Source organism: Sminthopsis crassicaudata, chromosome 1 (assembly GCF_048593235.1).
Source record: "Sminthopsis crassicaudata isolate SCR6 chromosome 1, ASM4859323v1, whole genome shotgun sequence".
Classification (NCBI taxonomy): domain Eukaryota; kingdom Metazoa; phylum Chordata; class Mammalia; order Dasyuromorphia; family Dasyuridae; genus Sminthopsis; species Sminthopsis crassicaudata.
The window spans coordinates 17796758-17815878 of record NC_133617.1 but is presented as its reverse complement, the minus strand read 5'-3'; the positions used below and the strand labels follow the sequence as shown (position 1 = coordinate 17815878).

The 19121-nt window shown below is 42.9% G+C and overlaps 1 protein-coding gene across 1 annotated transcript in view; it reads left to right on the top strand.

Moving 5' to 3' along the window:
• Nucleotides 1-19121, top strand: part of MYO18B (myosin XVIIIB) — a 358263-nt gene that overhangs the window by 114382 nt on the left and 224760 nt on the right. Inside the window, exons 14-18 of the mRNA XM_074295232.1 lie at nt 2146-2236; nt 6305-6497; nt 10184-10264; nt 12396-12543; nt 16709-16868. Coding sequence (XP_074151333.1) covers nt 2146-2236; nt 6305-6497; nt 10184-10264; nt 12396-12543; nt 16709-16868 — 673 coding nt within the window. The remainder of the gene's footprint in view (nt 1-2145; nt 2237-6304; nt 6498-10183; nt 10265-12395; nt 12544-16708; nt 16869-19121) is intronic.

Here is a 19121-nt window from a genome sequence, read left to right as displayed (position 1 = left end):
TAGTTTTGCTTATATGGATCCCATTTCCATTTTCTTTGATCTCCTTGGGCTTTAGATTTGTAGGGATATTGTTGGGTTAAAGGGTTTGCACAATTTTATAGACTATTAGACATAGTTCCAAATGATTCTCCAGAATGGATGGACCAGTTCACATTTCTACCAATAGTGCCTTAGTCTCCTTCCTTTTCCATAGCTCCTCCTTTTCTGTCATCTTAGTCAATTTGCTGGTTTAGAGGTACTTACCTCAGAGTTGTTTTAATTTGCATTTCTATTCTTATTAATGATTTAGAATATTTTTTCATAGTGATCAAGTTTTGATTTCTTCTGAAAACTGCCTCTTCATAGCCTTTGACCATTTATCAGTTGAATCATGGCTCTTATTTATTTATTTATTTTTTAATAAATTTGACTTAGTTCTCTATATAGTTGAGAAGTGAGACCTTTTTTTCAGAGTAATTTGTAATGAATTTCCCCCAATTTCTTCTTTTTCTTTTAATTTTGACTCCATCGGTTTTGTTTATACAAAATTGTTTTAACTTTCTGTAATCAAAATTATCCACTTTCCTTCCCATGGTCCTTCCTTTTCTAGTTTGATCATGAACTCTTCCCTTATCCATAAACTTAGTAGGTAGTTGTTCTGCCTCTGAGTTTCAGTGATGAATTTTAGTAATACAAAGTTATCTGTACTGGAATAACGCAACAGTTCTCTTTTTTTCATAGATTTTAGTTATATCGTATTCTCATTAATACTGAAACTTGGATGCTCCAAGTAGTCATGATTTCATTATTATGCCTCTTTAATTCACCAATATATAACCCATTCCTTATGAAAAGGTCTTTGTGAGATGTAGGACAAGAAAATTATTTATTCTGTGGTCAATGTAGTGATGGATCTCCTCGATATTAGCTAGGTCAGCCCTCAGAGAACAGTCATATATTTCTGGGTCTATATTTGAAGCCAGTTTGGCAAGATCTGGTCAAGATTATACTCTATGGGTAAAGCCTTGGAGTTTTACCTATTGAGTACAACTGTTCATACTATGATGAAGCCCCAGAGGAGAATTAGAGTGGAGATCTTCATTATCAATAACAGCAGCAGCAACATCATCATTATTATTAGCAGTACTACTCCCATCACTCCCATCACCATTACCACCATCACCATCCCAAAGTCATTGAGTTGACCATGAATCCTCTGCAGTAACTTCAACACAGAATCATCTAGTATCTGCTTGAAGACCTCCAGTGAGGGGAAACTTACTACCCCATTCAGTTAACCTACACAAGCAATTATTAAGCACCTATAAAGTATTAGATGCTCTGCTAAGCATGGGGAATACAAATATGGAAAATGAACCAATCCCAACTTCCGAGGAGCTCATGTTCTGCCTTCCAAGGTAGCTCCTTCTGCTGTGTGGTATCTTCCATTTTTAAGACCCTTTTGGATGTATTTGGTCTTCCAATTCCAGCCTATTCCATCATTTGATGTGTTATCCTCTAAATAGAATTAAATCTTTTTTTTCCCCCTGAGGCTTGGGTTAAGTGACTTGCCCAGGGTCACACAGCTAGTTAAATGTCTGAGATCAGATTTGAACTCGGATCCTCCTGAATTCAGGTCTGGTGCTCTATCCACTGCACCACCTAGCTGCCCCCTAGAATTAAATCTTTATCTTTCTTGATTATATTTCCTCCACTTCTCCCCATTGCTTTGAACTCCTGGAGTATGATGGAAATGATCCTTCTGACATGAAGCCAAAAGGCTTTGGTTGGTACTAGTTCTCCCATCACATGGCCTCCCTGGGCCACATTTTCCATCTTTGTTAAATTATAATGGTGATTCTTGCCTCTTGAAGCTGTTATGGGAATCAGGTCTTTGCCAGTCATAAAGCACTAAGTCAATGTAAAAAACCCAACAAAAATATGGGCAGGAATTCAGGTGAAGGGAAAGGGAAAACCCTGAGGCATGAGACAGACCACAGAATGGACAAAGGCTCAGTGATGGGAAACTGCAGGATGTGTTCAAGATGTAGCACATAGCAGAGCTGGGCCAGAGGGGCGAGTACATGATGGGGTGGGAGAGTTACTGAAGCTAGAAACAAATGGGCATGAGGTCATTCCTGGTCCTTCCTCTCTTGTTTGTTGCAGGGCCCAAAATGACAGGTGTGGAGTGTGTGCAGGGCATGGCTGCGGGTCTCTATGAAGAACTGTTCACTGTGATAGTCTCGCTTATCAACAGGTACGGAAGCTACATTGGACAACGCTCGCCTCTCTTCCCCAGGGTCTGGGGCAGCCAGATGGGGCAAGACAAGGAGCATGGGGATTGGGGTTAGGAAGATCTGAATTCAAATCTAGCCTCAGATGCTTACTAGCTGCTTGATGCTGGGAAAGTTATTTTTATCTCTTCCTGCCTCAGTTTCTAACCTGTAAAATGGGGATGATAATAGTACCTACCTCCTAGATTGATGAGAGGATCCAATAAGATAATATTTGTAAAAACCACTTAGCACAGTACTTGGCACATAGGAGGCACTGTATACACTTGTCAACCATTATTATTATTGTGGATGTGTAGTTAGCAAATGGAAGAACTCGGCTTCTTTCCTAAACCCCTTTGACCCTCCCTGAAAGCTGAGCTGAGGGGACTGCCTTGGGGCACGCACTGGTCTGTCATTGCTGTTCACTGGGAATCTTTTACTCTGTTATAGAGATGCTCTTTGGAATTCAGTCCAAGAAACGCTCACTCTTGGCTGAGCACCTGAAACAAAAATTCAAAATAAAATCAGCTCCGGTCCGCAGGAAACTTCCGTTTAATTGAGAAATTCAAAATATACACAAATTAGTGCATGTTCTAGTAAGCCTGTGGGGTAGATCCTTGGCTTCTCACACTAAGGGACCCGCTCGATTCAATTCAAATATTAAATATCTTCTGGATTCAAGGTACTCTTTGGGGTGCTGGGGCCGCTGAGATGAAAGGATAACACAATTCCGGCTTGGAGAAGTGTCCATTCTACTAAAGATGGTGTCACAGCAGCCCAGAGGAGTTAGTAACAAATAGTTATAAAAATAATAACAATCACAATATATTTACATAATAAATAGAATAATAAATATGACCCCTACTACTACCCAAAATAATAACAAATAGCATTTATACCAAAATATAAGTAACAAATACCAAAATAATAACAAATAGCATTTATATAGTGCTTGAAGGTTGGCAAGACACTCTACAAATATTATCCCATTTGAAATAATTATAGAATATATATACAATGAACAGATGACCTGTGCTCGTCAGGGTAGTCACTTGAGAAGAAAGCCAAGTTCAGAGCCAAGACCTCAAGTCTTCACGTTCCACATCTGACCCTTAGGGACTGTGACTCTGAGCAAGTCACATCCTTCAGTGGTCCTGGCAGGCACTTAACAGTAGGAGTTATTGAGTAGGTGCAGACATGCATTCGTGGAGAGCATTTCCTCCTCTGGGAATTCTTGATGTCTGTGAAAAGCTCGGTCCATTCCAAAATCACCAACCCTATACAAAGGAACAGGAGCAAAAGATGTCACCAGAGGGCTGGGTGATAGGGAGGCAAGATGATCTGTGTCCTCCCACAATTGATACTAGCCAATCCACCCAATGGGTCAGGTACTTTTTCTGAGCATCTTTAGGGGTAGCTTGGCTGAAGCCATTTGTTTCTACCCCCATGTCTTCTTCCTACCTGACCAGTCACTCCTCTTTCTTTTTATTACATGTCTCAATTTCTCTCTCTCATTTTCTCTTCCTTCCTTTCTTCCTTCCTTCCTTCCTTCCTTCCTTTACTGTCTTCCTTCCTTCCTTCCTTCCTTCCTTCCTTCCTTCCTTCCTTCCTTCCTTCCTTCCTTCCTTCTTTCCTTCCTTCCTTCCTTCCTCCCTCCCTTCCTTCACTGTCTTCCTTCCTTCCTTCACTGTCTTCCTTCCTTCCTTCCTTCCTTCACTGTCTTCCCTCCTTCCTTCCTTCCTTCCTTCCTTCCTCCCTCCCTCCCTCCCTCCCTCCCTTCCTCCTTCCCCTCCTTTACTGTCTTCCTTCCTTCCTTCCTTCCTTCCTTCCTTCCTTCCTTCCTTCCTTCCTTCCTTCCTCCCTCCCTCCTTTCTTCCCTCCCTTCCTTTACTGTCTTCCTTCCTTCCTTCCTTCCTTCCTTCCTTCCTTCCTTCCTTCCTTCCTTCCTTCCTTCCTCCCTCCCTTCCTTCACTGTCTTCCTTCCTTCCTTCACTGTCTTCCTTCCTTCCTTCCTTCCTTCCTTCCTTCCTTCCTTCCTTCCTTCCTTCCTTCCTTCCTTCCTCCCTCCCTTCCTTCACTGTCTTCCTTCCTTCCTTCACTGTCTTCCTTCCTTCCTTCCTTCCTTCACTGTCTTCCTTCCTTCTTTCCTTCCTTCCTTCCTTCCTTCCTTCCTTCCTTCCTTCCTTCCTTCCTTCCTTCCTTCCTTCCTTCCTTCCTTCCTTCCTTCCTTCCTTCCTCCCTCCCTCCCTCCCTCCCTTCCTTCCTTCCTTCCTTCCTTCCTTCCTTCCTTCCTTCCTTCCTTCCTTCCTTCCTCCCTCCCTTCCTCCCTCCCCCCTCCCTCCCTCCCTCTCTCCCTCCCTCCCTTCCTTCCTTCACTGTCTTCTTTCCTTCCTTCCTTCCTTCACTGTCTTCCTTCCTTCCTTCCTTCCTTCCTTCACTGTCTTCCTTCCTTCCTTCCTTCCTTCCTTCCTTCCTTCCTTCCTTCCTTCCTTCCTTCCTTCCTTCCTTCCTTCCTTCCTTCCTTCTTTCCTTCCTTCCTTCCTCTCTCTTTCTTTTTTTTCTTTCTTTTCTCTCCTTTCTCCTTCTCCCCCTCTTCTCCCTTGTCCTCCCCAAGCAACACTTATCATGGTGGTTGCCAAAGAGTCTGTGATCCACTGACCCCTCCCTCTATTGGCCTCTGGATTTCTTGCTCACTTACAATTTAATAATACATTTCCACACTGAGGTAGGGCAAATGTAAAAATGCCCATTTAAGAGATAAGAAAACTGAGGTCCAGAGAGATGAAATGATTTTCCTCAAAGTCACACAACACCTCTTAAATAGGTCCCTGGGGTCATAGCCAGTCTTCTTGGCCTTGTTCTTTCCTCTCCCCTGCCCTGGGTTGCCCTAGGACCCTTTACAGACCACTCAGCCATGACTATATCTCAGAGGAAGGGGGCCTGGTTTTACATCTGAGTTCTGGAGGGTGGAGGCTGCAGGGCCAGACCTAGAGGGAGCCTTCACTTTGGCGATGTCCTGGGCGCTGGGCCATTCCAGCCTCTTAAGTAATTCTGACAGTGATCCAGAGCATCAGGCTAGAAAACATATGTTTCAACAAAGTCGTGGAGATGTTGCAGCTTTTGTGGAGCTGCCGGGAAATCACCGGAGGTAAATCACCAGGAGCGTGGAGTACAATTTCCAAATCACAGCGTTTGTCAGAGGCTGCAGAGATGCATCAGCAGAATCAACCTCCAAGGGCTTTACTTTCTACCGAGGGCCTCTCCTTGGGGCTGGAGATTGTCCTTTAGGACAGCAGAGATTTAATTGTTCATGTGTTCATTTGTCTATTCATTTGTTCCTCCCTTCCTTCTTTCCTTCGTTCATTTGGTAAATTGAGTACATATGGACTAGCAGGAAGAGCACTGGTTTTGGAGATGGGACTCAGGTTCTCATATTAGTTCTGCTCTTTCCTAGCTGAATGATCTTGGGCAGGTCAAGTTTCCTTTTTTGGGGCCTCAGTCTCCCTCCTCTTTGACGTGCAATAGATCCTGTAACCTTAAATAAAATTCATTCACCCAACTCCTTTGTTTTCTGAGGCAATGACTTTTCCAAAGTCACACACATTGTATAAAGCAGAATTAAGATTAGTATTGAAATCTCTTGTGCTAAACTATAGAATCCCTGAGCTTGAGGAGCTCACATTGGGAGATGCAGCTCAATGCTATTGAGCCCAAGAACAGTGACATCAGGTGTCTCCCTGTCCTCACAAATTGATGAAAAATGATGTAGAAATTTTGAAATGGGTTGAGGAAGTTAAGTTTACTCTCAGGGCCCAGATTTGAGTTCCAAAAGGAGAAAAATCAGCATGAATGTAGCCAGAGATGCTGATGGATGAGTTTGGAAACAAGGGTTGCTCTTGCCTAGCTAAGGCCATGCTAAAACCTCCCATCTTCCCAGTATTCTCAAGGAAAAGCCAGTCCCAAGGCCCATGGGAAGCTCCCTCTGGCAGGTGATGATGGGCTGCCATCGCCATTTTTTTCTGATGCTTCCCTTCCTCTTCTTTCCCCAGGTCCTTAGCTTCCAATGATCTCTCCTTGTTCTCCATCATGGTGGTGGACAGCCCGGGCTTCCACAACCCCCGTCACCAGAAGAAGGAGCGGGCAGCCACTTTCGAGGAGCTTTGCCACAATTACGTCCATGAGCGGCTGCAGGCCTTGTTCTTCCGGAAGAAGTTTGAGGCAGAAGTGGAGCGGTATAGGGAGGTAAGGTCCTGGGCAGGATTTGTAGGGTATGTTTTCCTGAAAGGATGAGCCAGGAGGAAGAATAAGAAACTTTTCACTGGTTTCTAATTGTTCCTTAAACTCCATTTCCTTTTTTTTTTAAAAATGGTTTCAATATTTCTTTATGATTATTATTATGGAAGTTTTTAATTTTTAAAACATATGCAAAAATAATTTTTCAACATGATCCTTGAAAAACCTTGTGTTCCAATTTCTCCCTTTCCCCCCATCCCCTCCCCTAGATGGTAAGTAATCCAATATAAATTAAACATAGTAAAGTATATATTTAAACTCCATTTCCAAAAGAAAGTGTACACCTTGAAGACAAGGGAAGGAGCCAAGATGGCGAAGAGCAGATAGGTCTTTATCTGAACTCCTTTTGGCGTCCCTCAGATCAACACCAGATTAAGTCTCTGAGCTGGTTTTGGAGTGACAGTACCCATGGATATTTGGAATGTAGCCAATTTCCAGCAGAAGATATTTTGGAATAATTTCAGAAAAGAATAAGGGATCATTCATTTTTGTCTTTGTATTCTCAGAAAATGGCAAATAGAAGGTGCCAAGCGAATGTTTTTTGAATAATTCAGTGCCCCATCCTTGCTCAAGAACATAAGATAGCTCCCTATTATTTTTGGTATCAAACTCTTTTCTTATTCTGCTGAACTAAAAAATTAGTTGATGGATCATGTGCACAAATAAGTGATGTCACTTATTTTTGGATTGCCATTCTCTCCAGTTATGCCTATTTTTCATTTTCTAACAGTGAATTGTAATTTGTAATAGAAAAAAATAGTTAAACAAAACCAACTTGCTACAGAGCAATCTTGTCTTACAGAGTATTCTGTCCACACAATGTGGTTCTATCCTATATATTCAGTCAGCCAAGGAGTATGTTCCTTTTCTGGACACTAAAGTTCTGGGCTTGGCCTGGTCCACGTTGGGGAATGCAAAGATGTTGGGTTAAGTTAATTCCTGATTTAAGAAAGCTGAGGAAAAAGAGACATGCTCTTGATTCAAAGCATTGAGGATGGCAGCACTGTTTGCCGTTTGTTCAGTGGCGTGTGAGTTTCTTCCGCTTGGTTAGCCTCTGACACTGAACAGGAAAGACTTTCTGAATCCAAATTTGTGTCTTGAGCTCTGGGTCCTTTGGCCTCTCCTTTTCCTTCCAACCTTGCAAGGGAGAGCTGTGGGCATGCAGCCAGTTTGCCCAGGGAAGTCCCAGCAGGCTCTGGGGTCACAGAAAAGGCCGGTTCCAGGACTGATCGTACACCCTGTAGAACCCTGGGAAGGCTGGGACCTTTGGCCAGCTTTCTAAGTGGGTCACTTGCCTTGATTTATTTCAATATCTTTTGTAGGTATTCAAGCCAAAAGCCACTTGATCCCATTGCCTTCATAGCACCCCAAGAATTTCCTGGGGTACAAAGACTTTCTTGTAAGAGTACTTCCTTGCCCCAGGACAAAGACAGAAGTTTTCTAAACATATAGTAATGTGCTTTTAGGCATAAGATAAGTTCAATAAGCATGCTGTCTTTAAGAAATAATTGCCCCGAGGTTGGCTTATGTCTTTACAAGTGAGGGCTAGTAAAGCAAACCAAACTAACTAGTAAGCCTGGGACTAGGGGCTACCCAGCTTGCTTTAGGATTCTGGGAGGATGGAATGAGAGAATATAGCCAAGAATAGAGATCACAGGGGACCTCTAATGGCCATTTCTTTTTTTTATTTTTATTTTTTTTATTAATAGTTTTTATTTACCAGATATTTGCATGGGTAATTTTACAACATTGACAATTGCCAAACCTTTTGTTCCCATTTTTTCCCCTCCTTCCCTCCCCCCCAAGATGGCAGGTTGATCAATACATGTTAAATATATTAGAGTATAAATTAAATACTATATACATATATATATATATATATATATATATATATATATATATATATATATACACATACATTTATATATATATATATACATGACCAAACAGCTGTTTTGCTGCACAAAAAGAATCGGACTTTGAAATAGTGTACATTTAGCCTGTGAAGGAAATCCAAAATGCAGGCGGACAAAGAGAGAGAGAGATTGGGAATTCTATGTAGTGATTCACAGTCATCTCCCAGAGTTCTTTTGCTGGGTGTAGCTGGTTCAGTTCATCACTGCTCCATTGGAACTGATTTGGATCCTCTCATTGTTGGAGAGGGCCACGCCCATCAGAATTAATCATCATATAGTATTGTTGTTGAAGTATATAATGATCTCCTGGTCCTGCTCATTTCACTCAGCATCAGTTCATGTCAGTCTCTCCAGGCCTTTCTGAAATCATCCTGCGGGTCATTTCTTACAGAACAATAATATTCCATTAATAGTTATATACCACAATTTATTCAGCCAATCTCCAATTGATGGACATCCACGTAATTTCCAGTTTCTGGTCACCACAAAAGAGGGCTGTGGTGACCATTTCTTGATGAATCTCTGAGACTTAGGAAATACATTCAATAAGCATTTATTAAGCTGAGCCAGGTGCCCAGAGGATTCAAAGACAGAGCTAAAAAAGAATCCCTAACTTCAAGGAACTTACATCCTATGGGGAGGATAGAACATGGATACAGGAAAGAAAACAAAAGGACTTTGGAGAAGAAGAAAGAGATGGATAATTGGGTGTAGGAGTAGGGATCAGGAAAGCTTCCTGGAGAGGGAAGGATCTGCCCAGGGCACCTAGAGCAGCACTTGTCTGCTTCAATAGCCCTTCGACTCATGCTGCTCAATGGGATTTTGTAGTAGGAGTCAGGACCACTAGATGCTGCCACGGTGCACAAAGCACTGGGCTTTGAATCCAGAAGATTCGTCTACATGAGTTTAACTTCGACCTCAGATATTTAGCTGTGTATAAATCATTTCATCCTGTTTGCTTCAGTTTCCCCATCTGTAAAATGAGCTGGAGAAGGAAGAGGCAAGCCACTCCAGTATCTTTGCCAGAAAACCCCAAATGGGGTCACAGAGAATCAGATAGGACTGAACAACATTGTCCTGGCTTCAAGGTCAACATCCTAATGGTCTCCAAATTATGACTAGTGTTATTAAGTTTACATGTCAAAATTATAATTATAAAATTAATAAATGAATTAAAAAATAAATAAATAAAAAGAAAACAAATATTGTGTAATAACAACAAAAGTGGATATATAGCATGATCCACATTCAAAAAAAAAAAAGCTTACATTGCCACTAACAGGATTGGAAAATGGCACTCATATTCAAACAAACAATGGACCCCAGAACCAGGAAAGATACAAAAGAAGCTATGATCTATTTGAGCCCTGAGAAAGAAAAGTATAATTTTGCTTGGGGTGGGTAGCCTCAGAGGGACGTGGTGACTGGTGAATGAAATGCTGGTTTACACCCTTCCCATACTAATATTGCTGGACTTGCAGAGATGGAGGGTGGGTATGGGTGTTTCAACAGCTTAGAGAGTACGGTCATTTGAGGCTTCAAATATTGGTGGAATTGGATGGGATACATTCAGAGATGACTGCTTGTGGAACATTAATCTTTCTCTCTAAAGGCTTTCTACTGACAGACACAAAGCTAAAGAAAGTCACAAGTTAGATGTCTTCTAGAAGTTTATTCAACATTCTGGCAGATATTCAACTTTTAAATACTGTCTTCTAGGAAAAGGTGGCGGTTCCTTTTGATCTCCCAGAATTTTCCCCAAGGACCACGGTGGCAATCATCGACCAGAATCTGTCTCAGGTGAGAAGGCTGAGCATCATGGGTCCCAGTTCTTAAAGCTGTTATCTATTGGTGTCTCTGTATTACTTACGGTTGTGATAAACGATAATTGAGTGGGTAGCTATGGTTACAGGTGTCCATGGAAGAAGCTCTGGTGCTATTTGTGTGCACATGTGCAAAGAGTATAAATATTATCTCTCTCTTGAAGTGGGATTCCTCTCCTTCTGGGGCAGGGTGAGGGTTACAACTAAAGCAAGTCTCAAAAGAAAGGTACTTATTTTCATTGTTGTGATCCAGGAGATTGGCTCTTGATCTTGCCTGAGTTATTAGGCAACATCTTTTTCTGCTTACCTTTACTTAATGTACCCATACCCTTCTTGGCTAAGAATATTATGAGAATTATCTTGCTTTTCTCCCTCCTCTCTCTCTCTCTCTCTCTCTCTCTCTCTCTCTCTCTCTCTCTCTCTCTCTCTCTCTCTCTCTGTCTCTCTCTCTCTGTCTTTTCTCTCTCTTCTCTCTCTGTCTCTCTCTCTGTCTTTCTCTTTCTATCTATCTTTCTGTGTTTCTCTCTCTTTCTCTCTCCCTCTTTCTCTGTCTTTTCTCTCTCTGTCTTTTCTTTCTCTCTCTTCTCTCTGTCTCTGTCTCTCTCTCTCTGTCTCTCTGTCTCTGTCTGTTTCTGTCTCTTTCTCTCTCTATATGCACATATATTAATATGATATCTAAATCTATATCTTCTCTCTCTATATATATTCTCTGTACCTCCAATGCTAAGCCCAATGCCTGACATGAACTAAGCACTTAGCATTCATCCATTTTTTCCCCTTCACTCATTCAGCTATCCAAATTTTCTTTTTCCTTTTTTTACTCCTTGCCAGGACACCCTAGAAGAACCCCGGGTCTTCTGGAGACAGCTTTTAGCTTTTCTTTAGGTGATGGTTGGCTAAGCTGCCAATTTAAAGTCTTCCACTGTCCATCAATCTCTTCTGCCCATTTGACATTTTTATTGCTCTTCTCCAACTCTCTTTCAGTTTTCTGAAACTCTGCTAAAGTCATTCATTCTCCTCCTTTCATGTGTTCCCTGATCTTTGCTGTGCCTTGAATTTCAGTTCTGTGAACCATGACTTTCCCACTGCTTTGAAATAAAATACCCTCTCAGAGGAGACGCTATTTTATTTGAAGGAAAGAACCTGGGGCTCCTGTGGAAAGAGTGTCATGAGGCATCACGAGGCAATAGAAACAGCCCTGAGCTGGGGATCAGAGGAAATGGGACCATATCTTAACTTTGATATGACCTGTGTGACCTTGGACAAGTCACAGAATTTATGAGCTTCAGTTTCCTGATCCGTAAAATTGACTAGGTGACCTGTAAGCTTCCTCCCAGCTCTAAATTTCACGATTTTTGATTCTGCGTCTGGAAGTTACCTGGGCCATTGCGTCAAATTCCATTCATTTGGTTGGGGAGAATGACTCAAGATATGGTACCGACTCAGTCTGGTGAGGAAGCCGAGTGAAAGATGGGAAACGAAATCCACTAACTTCCAAAGCATCACGTAGATTTTTAGACTCGGTTGTTGTGTTGGTTGGTTTTGCTAATTGCTTTTTTTCCTCCCTCCTTTTTAATTCTGATTGTGATGTGGGTGAAATGAAAGTAATGTTTTTAAAAAGCCTGGATAATGGATTAATTTAATTAATTAAAGTAGTGATTGATATTTAATTAAAAGTAATTAATGGTCATTTTGATGCTTGCCGTCATGCCTATGGGTTGGTCGGTATCTCGGTAAATTTCTACTGACCTCAGTTGAGTTTTTCTTTTGAAACCTGGGAAGGTCATTGCAATGTCTCACATCTCAGCTTCATCCTCTTAGTGACTTCATCTTTAAGGAAATTGAGTTTCTCCTGGAGAAAATTTAGCTATGAGAATTGTCTCCATGATCTAGAGCTCTGAGAATGGCAGAACACTGTCTCTTGTGATGAATCCATAAATGATTTTGGAAAGACAGTTGTAGCTTCCTGAAGCTGTAAGCTTCAGGAGTCCAAACCACCACCTGCCCTTCCACTGGTAGCATGGAAGAAGAACTAGTCCCAACCCATGTGGAGTAGCCTGACCCCCAAGTCCTCCCAGCATGGTTAAGTGGGGGTGTCTCCCTGCCAGGTGCGGGTTCCAGTTGCGGGCCAAGCGGAGGAGCCCAAAGGCCTTCTCTGGGTCCTGGATGAGGAGGTCCGGATCGAGGGCTCTGGTGACAGTGCTGTGATGGATCGCTTGTGTTTAGCCTTTGAGAAGAAGGAAGTTGGCGCTGATGGTAAGTGTGTATGTGTGTGTGGGTAATGGAGCAAAACTATGACTATTTAGCTAGCATCATTATTTATTCATTTGTTTGCTCATTTGTTCTTTTAATTTATACAATTGAAGTTATTCACTGACTGCCTGCAGGGGACTAGCAGGTTTCCAAAGCTATAAATTAACTCAGTGGACCTGGATTCTAATTCAGCCCCAGTCACTTCTTTAGCTATATGACCCTGGGCAAAGCCCTTCACCATGATCTGCCTCAGCTTCCTCATCTGTAAAACGGGGACAATAATAGTATCTACTTCCCAGGGTTGTTGTGAGGCTCAAATAAGATAACATTTAAAGCACTTTGCATAGTGTCTGGCTCATAGTAGGCCTTTAATAAATTAAAAAGTCTAGAGCAGCAGATAGAGCACCAGCCATGAAGTCAGGAGGATCTGAGTTCAAATCTGGTCTCAGTCACTTAATCCCAATTGCCTCAGAAAAAAAAAAATAAATCAAAAAGTCCATTAGCAAATTGATTGATAATTTATTGAGCTCAGTAGGATGAATATTGTTATCTCCATTTTATGGAGAAGGAAACTGAAGCTGAGAGGGGAAGTGAATTGTCTGTGATCATACACTACATGGAGAGGTGGGATTCAAGGAGAGTCTTCCTGACTCCATGTCTGCCTCTACTAGTCAGTGAAATAAAAGACTGTGCAAAGACATAGTACTCCAACTCTAGGGCTGGATGGGAGCACAGAGGCTATCGCCTCCAAATGATCATTGGGCAAATGAGGTAACTGAGGCGAAGGGAGATCAAGTGACTTGGCTGTAGTCTCTGAGGGAGTGAGTTTTAGAGGCCAGACTTGAATCCAGGTTCAGATTCAAACTCATGAGCTAAGGACAGATAGAAATGCTGCACAACATAAATAGTAGGGAGCCACCGAGGCTTTTTGAGCAGAGGAGTACCGCTGTCGGGATTTGCAGTCCATGTAGTTTCACTAAAGTCATACTCTGATGCCTCATAATGAACCATGATGATGTACCTTGGCCTCCGCTGAGCACTAGTTTGGAATGATGCTGCAGGACGAGGACAGCAGAGTCCTGTGACAGGTGAGGATGGACTGGAGGTGGGTGAAGGCTATGTCTGCCCTTTGTAACCACCAGTACCAAGTCAGCCTAAATAGAAGTTGTCAGGAGTATTTAAGGAAGCTAATGACGATTGCCGCTAGATGGGGGCCTGGCTTGGGGGTCAAGAGAGTCCTGGATTCAAATCCTACCTAAGTACATTCTTACTTAGAGTCTCTGGGATGTCATTTAAATGTTTAAAACTTCAATTTCCTCTTCTGGAAGATGAGGGTGCTAAAAGCACCTTCCTGATGGGAGGATGATCTATGCAAAGTGCTTTGGAGACCTGAGAGTATTAGTGTTTGCTATAATAAAGGGCATTTACAAGGTCTTTTAGGTTTTCCTCATTGGCTCCTCACACCACCTCTGGACAGAGAGGGAATGACACTTTAATGGAAATCATTGTTCCCATTTTGCAGATAAAGAAACTGAGGCTCAGAAAAGCTAAATGATTTATTGGCGATCACACAGCAGATCATATTCTAAGGTTAGATTTGAGCCCTGAATCCTGGCCAAAGACTCTCAGGCGTACTACCACAAACAGTAAGATTTAAGAACGAATCCTCAGGGATTCAAGTGTAACAAAGAAGTCCTAGCTTTGTAGCTCAGGGCTCCAAAATGTACTGGGTATCCCCCGGGGCATTTAAAGGGATTTGTTTAACATGGAGAAATATGCCTGTGTAAAAAGCAGGTGCACCTGCAGGGGACAGGAGGGTCTTGCAGGGAGCCTCCTGTGGGGCTGAGCCCTTCCACCTGCTTAGATGCTGACACACTCACAAACTTCACAAAGCTAACCTGCACTGTCCTCAAGGATGGTCACCTTGGAAGCTCTGTCATTGTCCCGGGGGCAGGGAGCTGTTGCAGGACTGGCCCTCCTCCCACCCCCCCCATCATTTCATGTCCCCATCACAGCTCCCCAAGCTGCCCGCAGTAGTGTCCTCCCAGCTCTGGGAAGAGGATGACCCTATTCTGAAAAATGCTCATTGTGCACAGGTTCACGGGCAGGCTTTGAAGAAATTTAGAATCAAAGGCTGACCAGAGATTCTGCGAATTCTGTCAGCCAGTTACCATGGAGCCCCCTTGGCTCAATCCAGCCAGAGCCACGGAGTTCTCAGATTAAATCCCTTTGCATCAGCATGATTTCAAACCTCTTTGAAGCCCGTTTCCCAAGTCTGTCTCTGGAAATCTCCCCTGATGGGAGTTCCCTAAAATACTCTGGCTTATATAAGCACTGTCTTTCACTTCTTCTTTGTTCATCCAGCTCTCTTCTAGGATCCCTTTTGTGGAAGGGCCTAGGAAAGCTACCGCATGCAGGTTCACGCCATTACGTGGGTTCAGACTATCCCATGAGCCCACATCAGTGTCTTTACTTTCATTAATAACTGGAGGACACAATTCGGAACACGAGACATCGGCTCAAAAGGCATAGCAGAACACAACAGAAAAATAATATATGCATGGTACAGGCCCCCCAGGTTACGGTACTATCAGGCAGACACACATACAGGGCATTGAACGTTAGGAAATCCTATACTATTATGCCGACACATAGAACACTGAGGATTAGGAAATACCTTAGGAAATCCTATACTATTATGCCAACACATATAGAACACTGAGGATTAGGAAATACCTTAGGAAATGCTATACTATTATGTCAATTACATATATAGGATATCGATGATTAGGGAATACTATATTATTATGCCGACACATATAGAACATTGAGGATTAGGAAATACTATACTATTATGCAGATATAATACTATACTATTATGCAGATACACATATAAGACATTGATTAGGAAATACTATATACTATTATGCAGACATACAAAAGTCTACTTGAAGCAAGGATGCTTACAACAAGGTGTTTACTCAGTGTAATTGATGAGATGATGGTTCTCTAGTTCACATATACTTAGTGCTTAGCATGGTGATGTCATGGCTCTACAGTTGGCACATGCTCAGTGTGCTGTAGTGATGTAATTGTACTAAGGTATATAAGGGCTGAGAGGACTTGAGGAAGAGCAGACTCGAGTGTGTGTGTGCTCGAGCTCAGACTACAGAGAGATCCCCAGAAAACTAGCCTGGACACTATCATATAGGACATTAATAATTGGGAGATACCTTGATATTAGGAAATACATTCCCTCATAGGGAAGACACAGAGACATGAAGGGGACCGCAGCGCCCCTTGTGGAGAGCATTTCTTCAATGTGGCCGAATCCCTGAGGTCCTCTGATTAATCTTCTCCCCCCTGCCCTCTGCCTTCCCTTGCTCTCTGTCATCTCGCTTGTCTTGCGTTCTTCCCCAATCCCAGACCCCCAGAGCTGTTCCGGCTAATTCCCGTCTTGGTCTCTTCAGGGACACCTGCTCGTCTCTGTGGGGGCAGTGGCTAGGAAGCCTCTCCCTGACAAGAGCCCCTGGCATTTGCTTAGTGCACAGCTGGCGTGATAAGCTACTGACCCTGGCCAGGAGGTCAACAAAAACTGAGAGGAGACTGGAACTGTCTCTTTTTCTTCTTGACTGTTTTTTCCTCCGCTCTTGGTCAAGGACAGCTCTCTAACAGGAATATAAAATCCCCAGAATTCTGCTATTCCTGCACCTCCCTGCCCCTCAATTAAATCATTGGGGTCTACTATGTGAACACTGAGAATACAAAGATGAAAAACAACTCCTTTTGCCTCTACTTATTGCTTCCAAGAACCCTCCCAGCTCTGGAAGTAGAATCTCTTTAAGAAAGATTTTCATAAATGGTTAAAATTAAAGGCGCTTTGGCAGAGAAAGGAGGGATTAGTTATCCAGGAAATTCAGTTCAGTGGGAGAATTATTTGTGGATGGGGAGTACTAGCCCTGGAGTCCAGAAAGCTGGGAACGTTTTCTGCCCCCGAAATTGCCATTGGCTTACTGGGGTAGCCATCTGAATCTCAGTGGCCACATCTGTGAAATGGGAATTAATCCTATTTTTAGTAACAATTTCACAGACTCCATTGAGCTGCAGTATGTAGAGTACTCAGCAATCTTTGGGATCCTTGCTGGACACGGCTGTGTCCCTCTTTCAGAACCCCCCGCCTTCCGCAAGTGTGAGCATGGTTTGCAGTTTGAGATTTCCCACCAGCTGGGCCGGGACCCCGTGCGCTATGACCTCAGCGGATGGATCCAGAAAGCCAAGCCCAACCTCTCGGCCCTGAACGCTATCCAGGTTCTGCAGCAGTCTACTAGGTGAGTACTGTGGGAATGTGCAAAGGGAGGGATGGAGGGAAGTCCGAGGGGGAGCGGGAGCCCACGGTCGCCTCCGATTAGTGGCTGCTGAGCAGTTTCAGCCTGCTCCTGGGGTTCATCTACACCCCCACTTTTTTCTGCTTCTCCAGCAATAATAACTGGGTAAATGAGAACCATTCTGGGGATAACAACTCTCCTTAATGAAACAAAGAGCTTTCACTTGAATTGAAACTTGTAAAATGTTTCCCTGGGGCCCCAGTGAAGCTGACAGAGGAGAAAGTTGCCCTTTTTTGGCTGATGGAGGAAGAGGAGAAAAAAAAAAACTAAAAATGGCTTTTCTTCCCTTGTTTTTCATTAAATGTGAAAGGAGATGATGTGGCTGGAATCACATTTATGGACATTTTGGAACTGGGAATCGTAAAACTGAAATGATGTGTTTTGTGGCATTAAAAAAGAGCAGGTTGCTCAGTGGTTAGGCCATTTCAGAGGCCCTGGCCCCCAAAATGAGCTTGCAGTGAGACCGGCCCTGGAATTACAAAAGAATAATTGCAACTGATGCTCAATCTGTGACAGGCACCCTAGGGACCATGGCGTGTGGGGTACGTTGTGGAGTGAGTTCCTGGGGATCTGGAACAGAGTGTGGGGGGGAACTCTTCAGTATCATGGGAAGAAAACTGGGTTGGTGTTCTGGCTCTTATTTATTATATGATATCAGAGACCATTCATCTCCTTTGTGCCTCAGTTTCCTCATCTGTTGTTGTACATTGGAATAAGTCCCCTTTCCCCTTGGAGCCTGATTTTTCACCTATAAAATGAACCTAGTAAGATGATTTCTCTCAAGTCTCTTCCAGCTCCAAGACTGTATGACCTCAGCCAAGTTATTTCCTGTCTCTGACTCTCAGTTTCCACAACTATAAAAATCGCTAACATTTCTATGGCATTTTAAGGTTTACAAAGCACTTCACAAATGTAATCTTAATTGATCTTCACGAGAACGCTAGGAGGGACTCTTGTTATCTTTATTTATTTATTATCCTTATTTTATTCTATTAATAAGGTGTTTTTATTTCTCTTCTACAGATGAGGAACCTGAGGTAGAGGTGAAGTAACTGGCTCAGGGTCACATAGCTGATCAGGATTTGAACTCAGGTCTTTCCATTCAATCTAGTTCTCCATCCTCGGTGGCTTCTCTTAATCTCACAGTTTCCTGTAGAAGGAGGGGGTTGTGGCAGATGATTGTTAGAATACCATAAGGGAAGGATCATAATCCCCATTTAAAATTAAAATTTGAATTTATTTTATTAATTGAATTAATTGAAATTGAATTAAATTTAAATTTGAACTAGACTGGTGTAGTGAATAAGCCAAGATTCAGGAAGACCTGAATTCAATTCCAGCCTCAGACATTTCCCAGCTGAGCCAGTTATTATTATTAATTATTATTATTAATGTTAGTTATCATTATGATAATTTGTAGTTCATGTAGTTTTTGGCTGTCCAGAAGTTCCTCTAAGGGAAAATGAGCATTTATTGCTATGTGCAGAGTATTGTTCTAGGCCGAGCCCAGGAAAATAAAAATGAACAATGATTCCTGCTCTCATCTATTGGGCAACCATGGCATTCCCAGAGGGACTCTATCTGGGGTTTCTTGCGGCTGAGTGAACATGGATCAACCCCCATAGCACAGAAAGGGTTTTCTAGGAACGTATCCCAAGAAATACCTCAGGGTTAGAATTATGAGGTAGGGGAGTTGTTTGCCTTTCATGGGAAGAGGTCTAATGACTCCATGAGTGATCTCTTGACTGATGAGTAAGTTGATTTAAATGAGGCGGAATTGTGCAAACTCTTCAGTCTCATTCTCTCTCAGTCTCATTGGAGTCAGAGTAGAGGAGAAGGGGCCCTTGGGTCCTCAGTTGCCCTCCCAGCACCCCCAAATTCCCTTCCTACAGCCGTGCTGACCTCAACACCCTGGAAGGGGAATGAATAACATGGAGTGTGTAAAGTTCCATTAGGATGCAGCCATCAGCCAAAAGAGACTTTCAGAGCCAGAAGATACCAAGTTTTTCTTCCTCATTTAGGAGAGGAGGCAGTGTAGGGGAATGAGAGTGACCTTGGACTCCCAGAGCCAAGACTGAATCCTGTCAGCCCCTCACTCCATGGGTGACATGGGACAAGTCACCAACCTGCCCATTGTCATGACAGTGGCCATGGGCACGACCCCCCCCCCCCCCCGATGACAGGTCAGACCCTGTG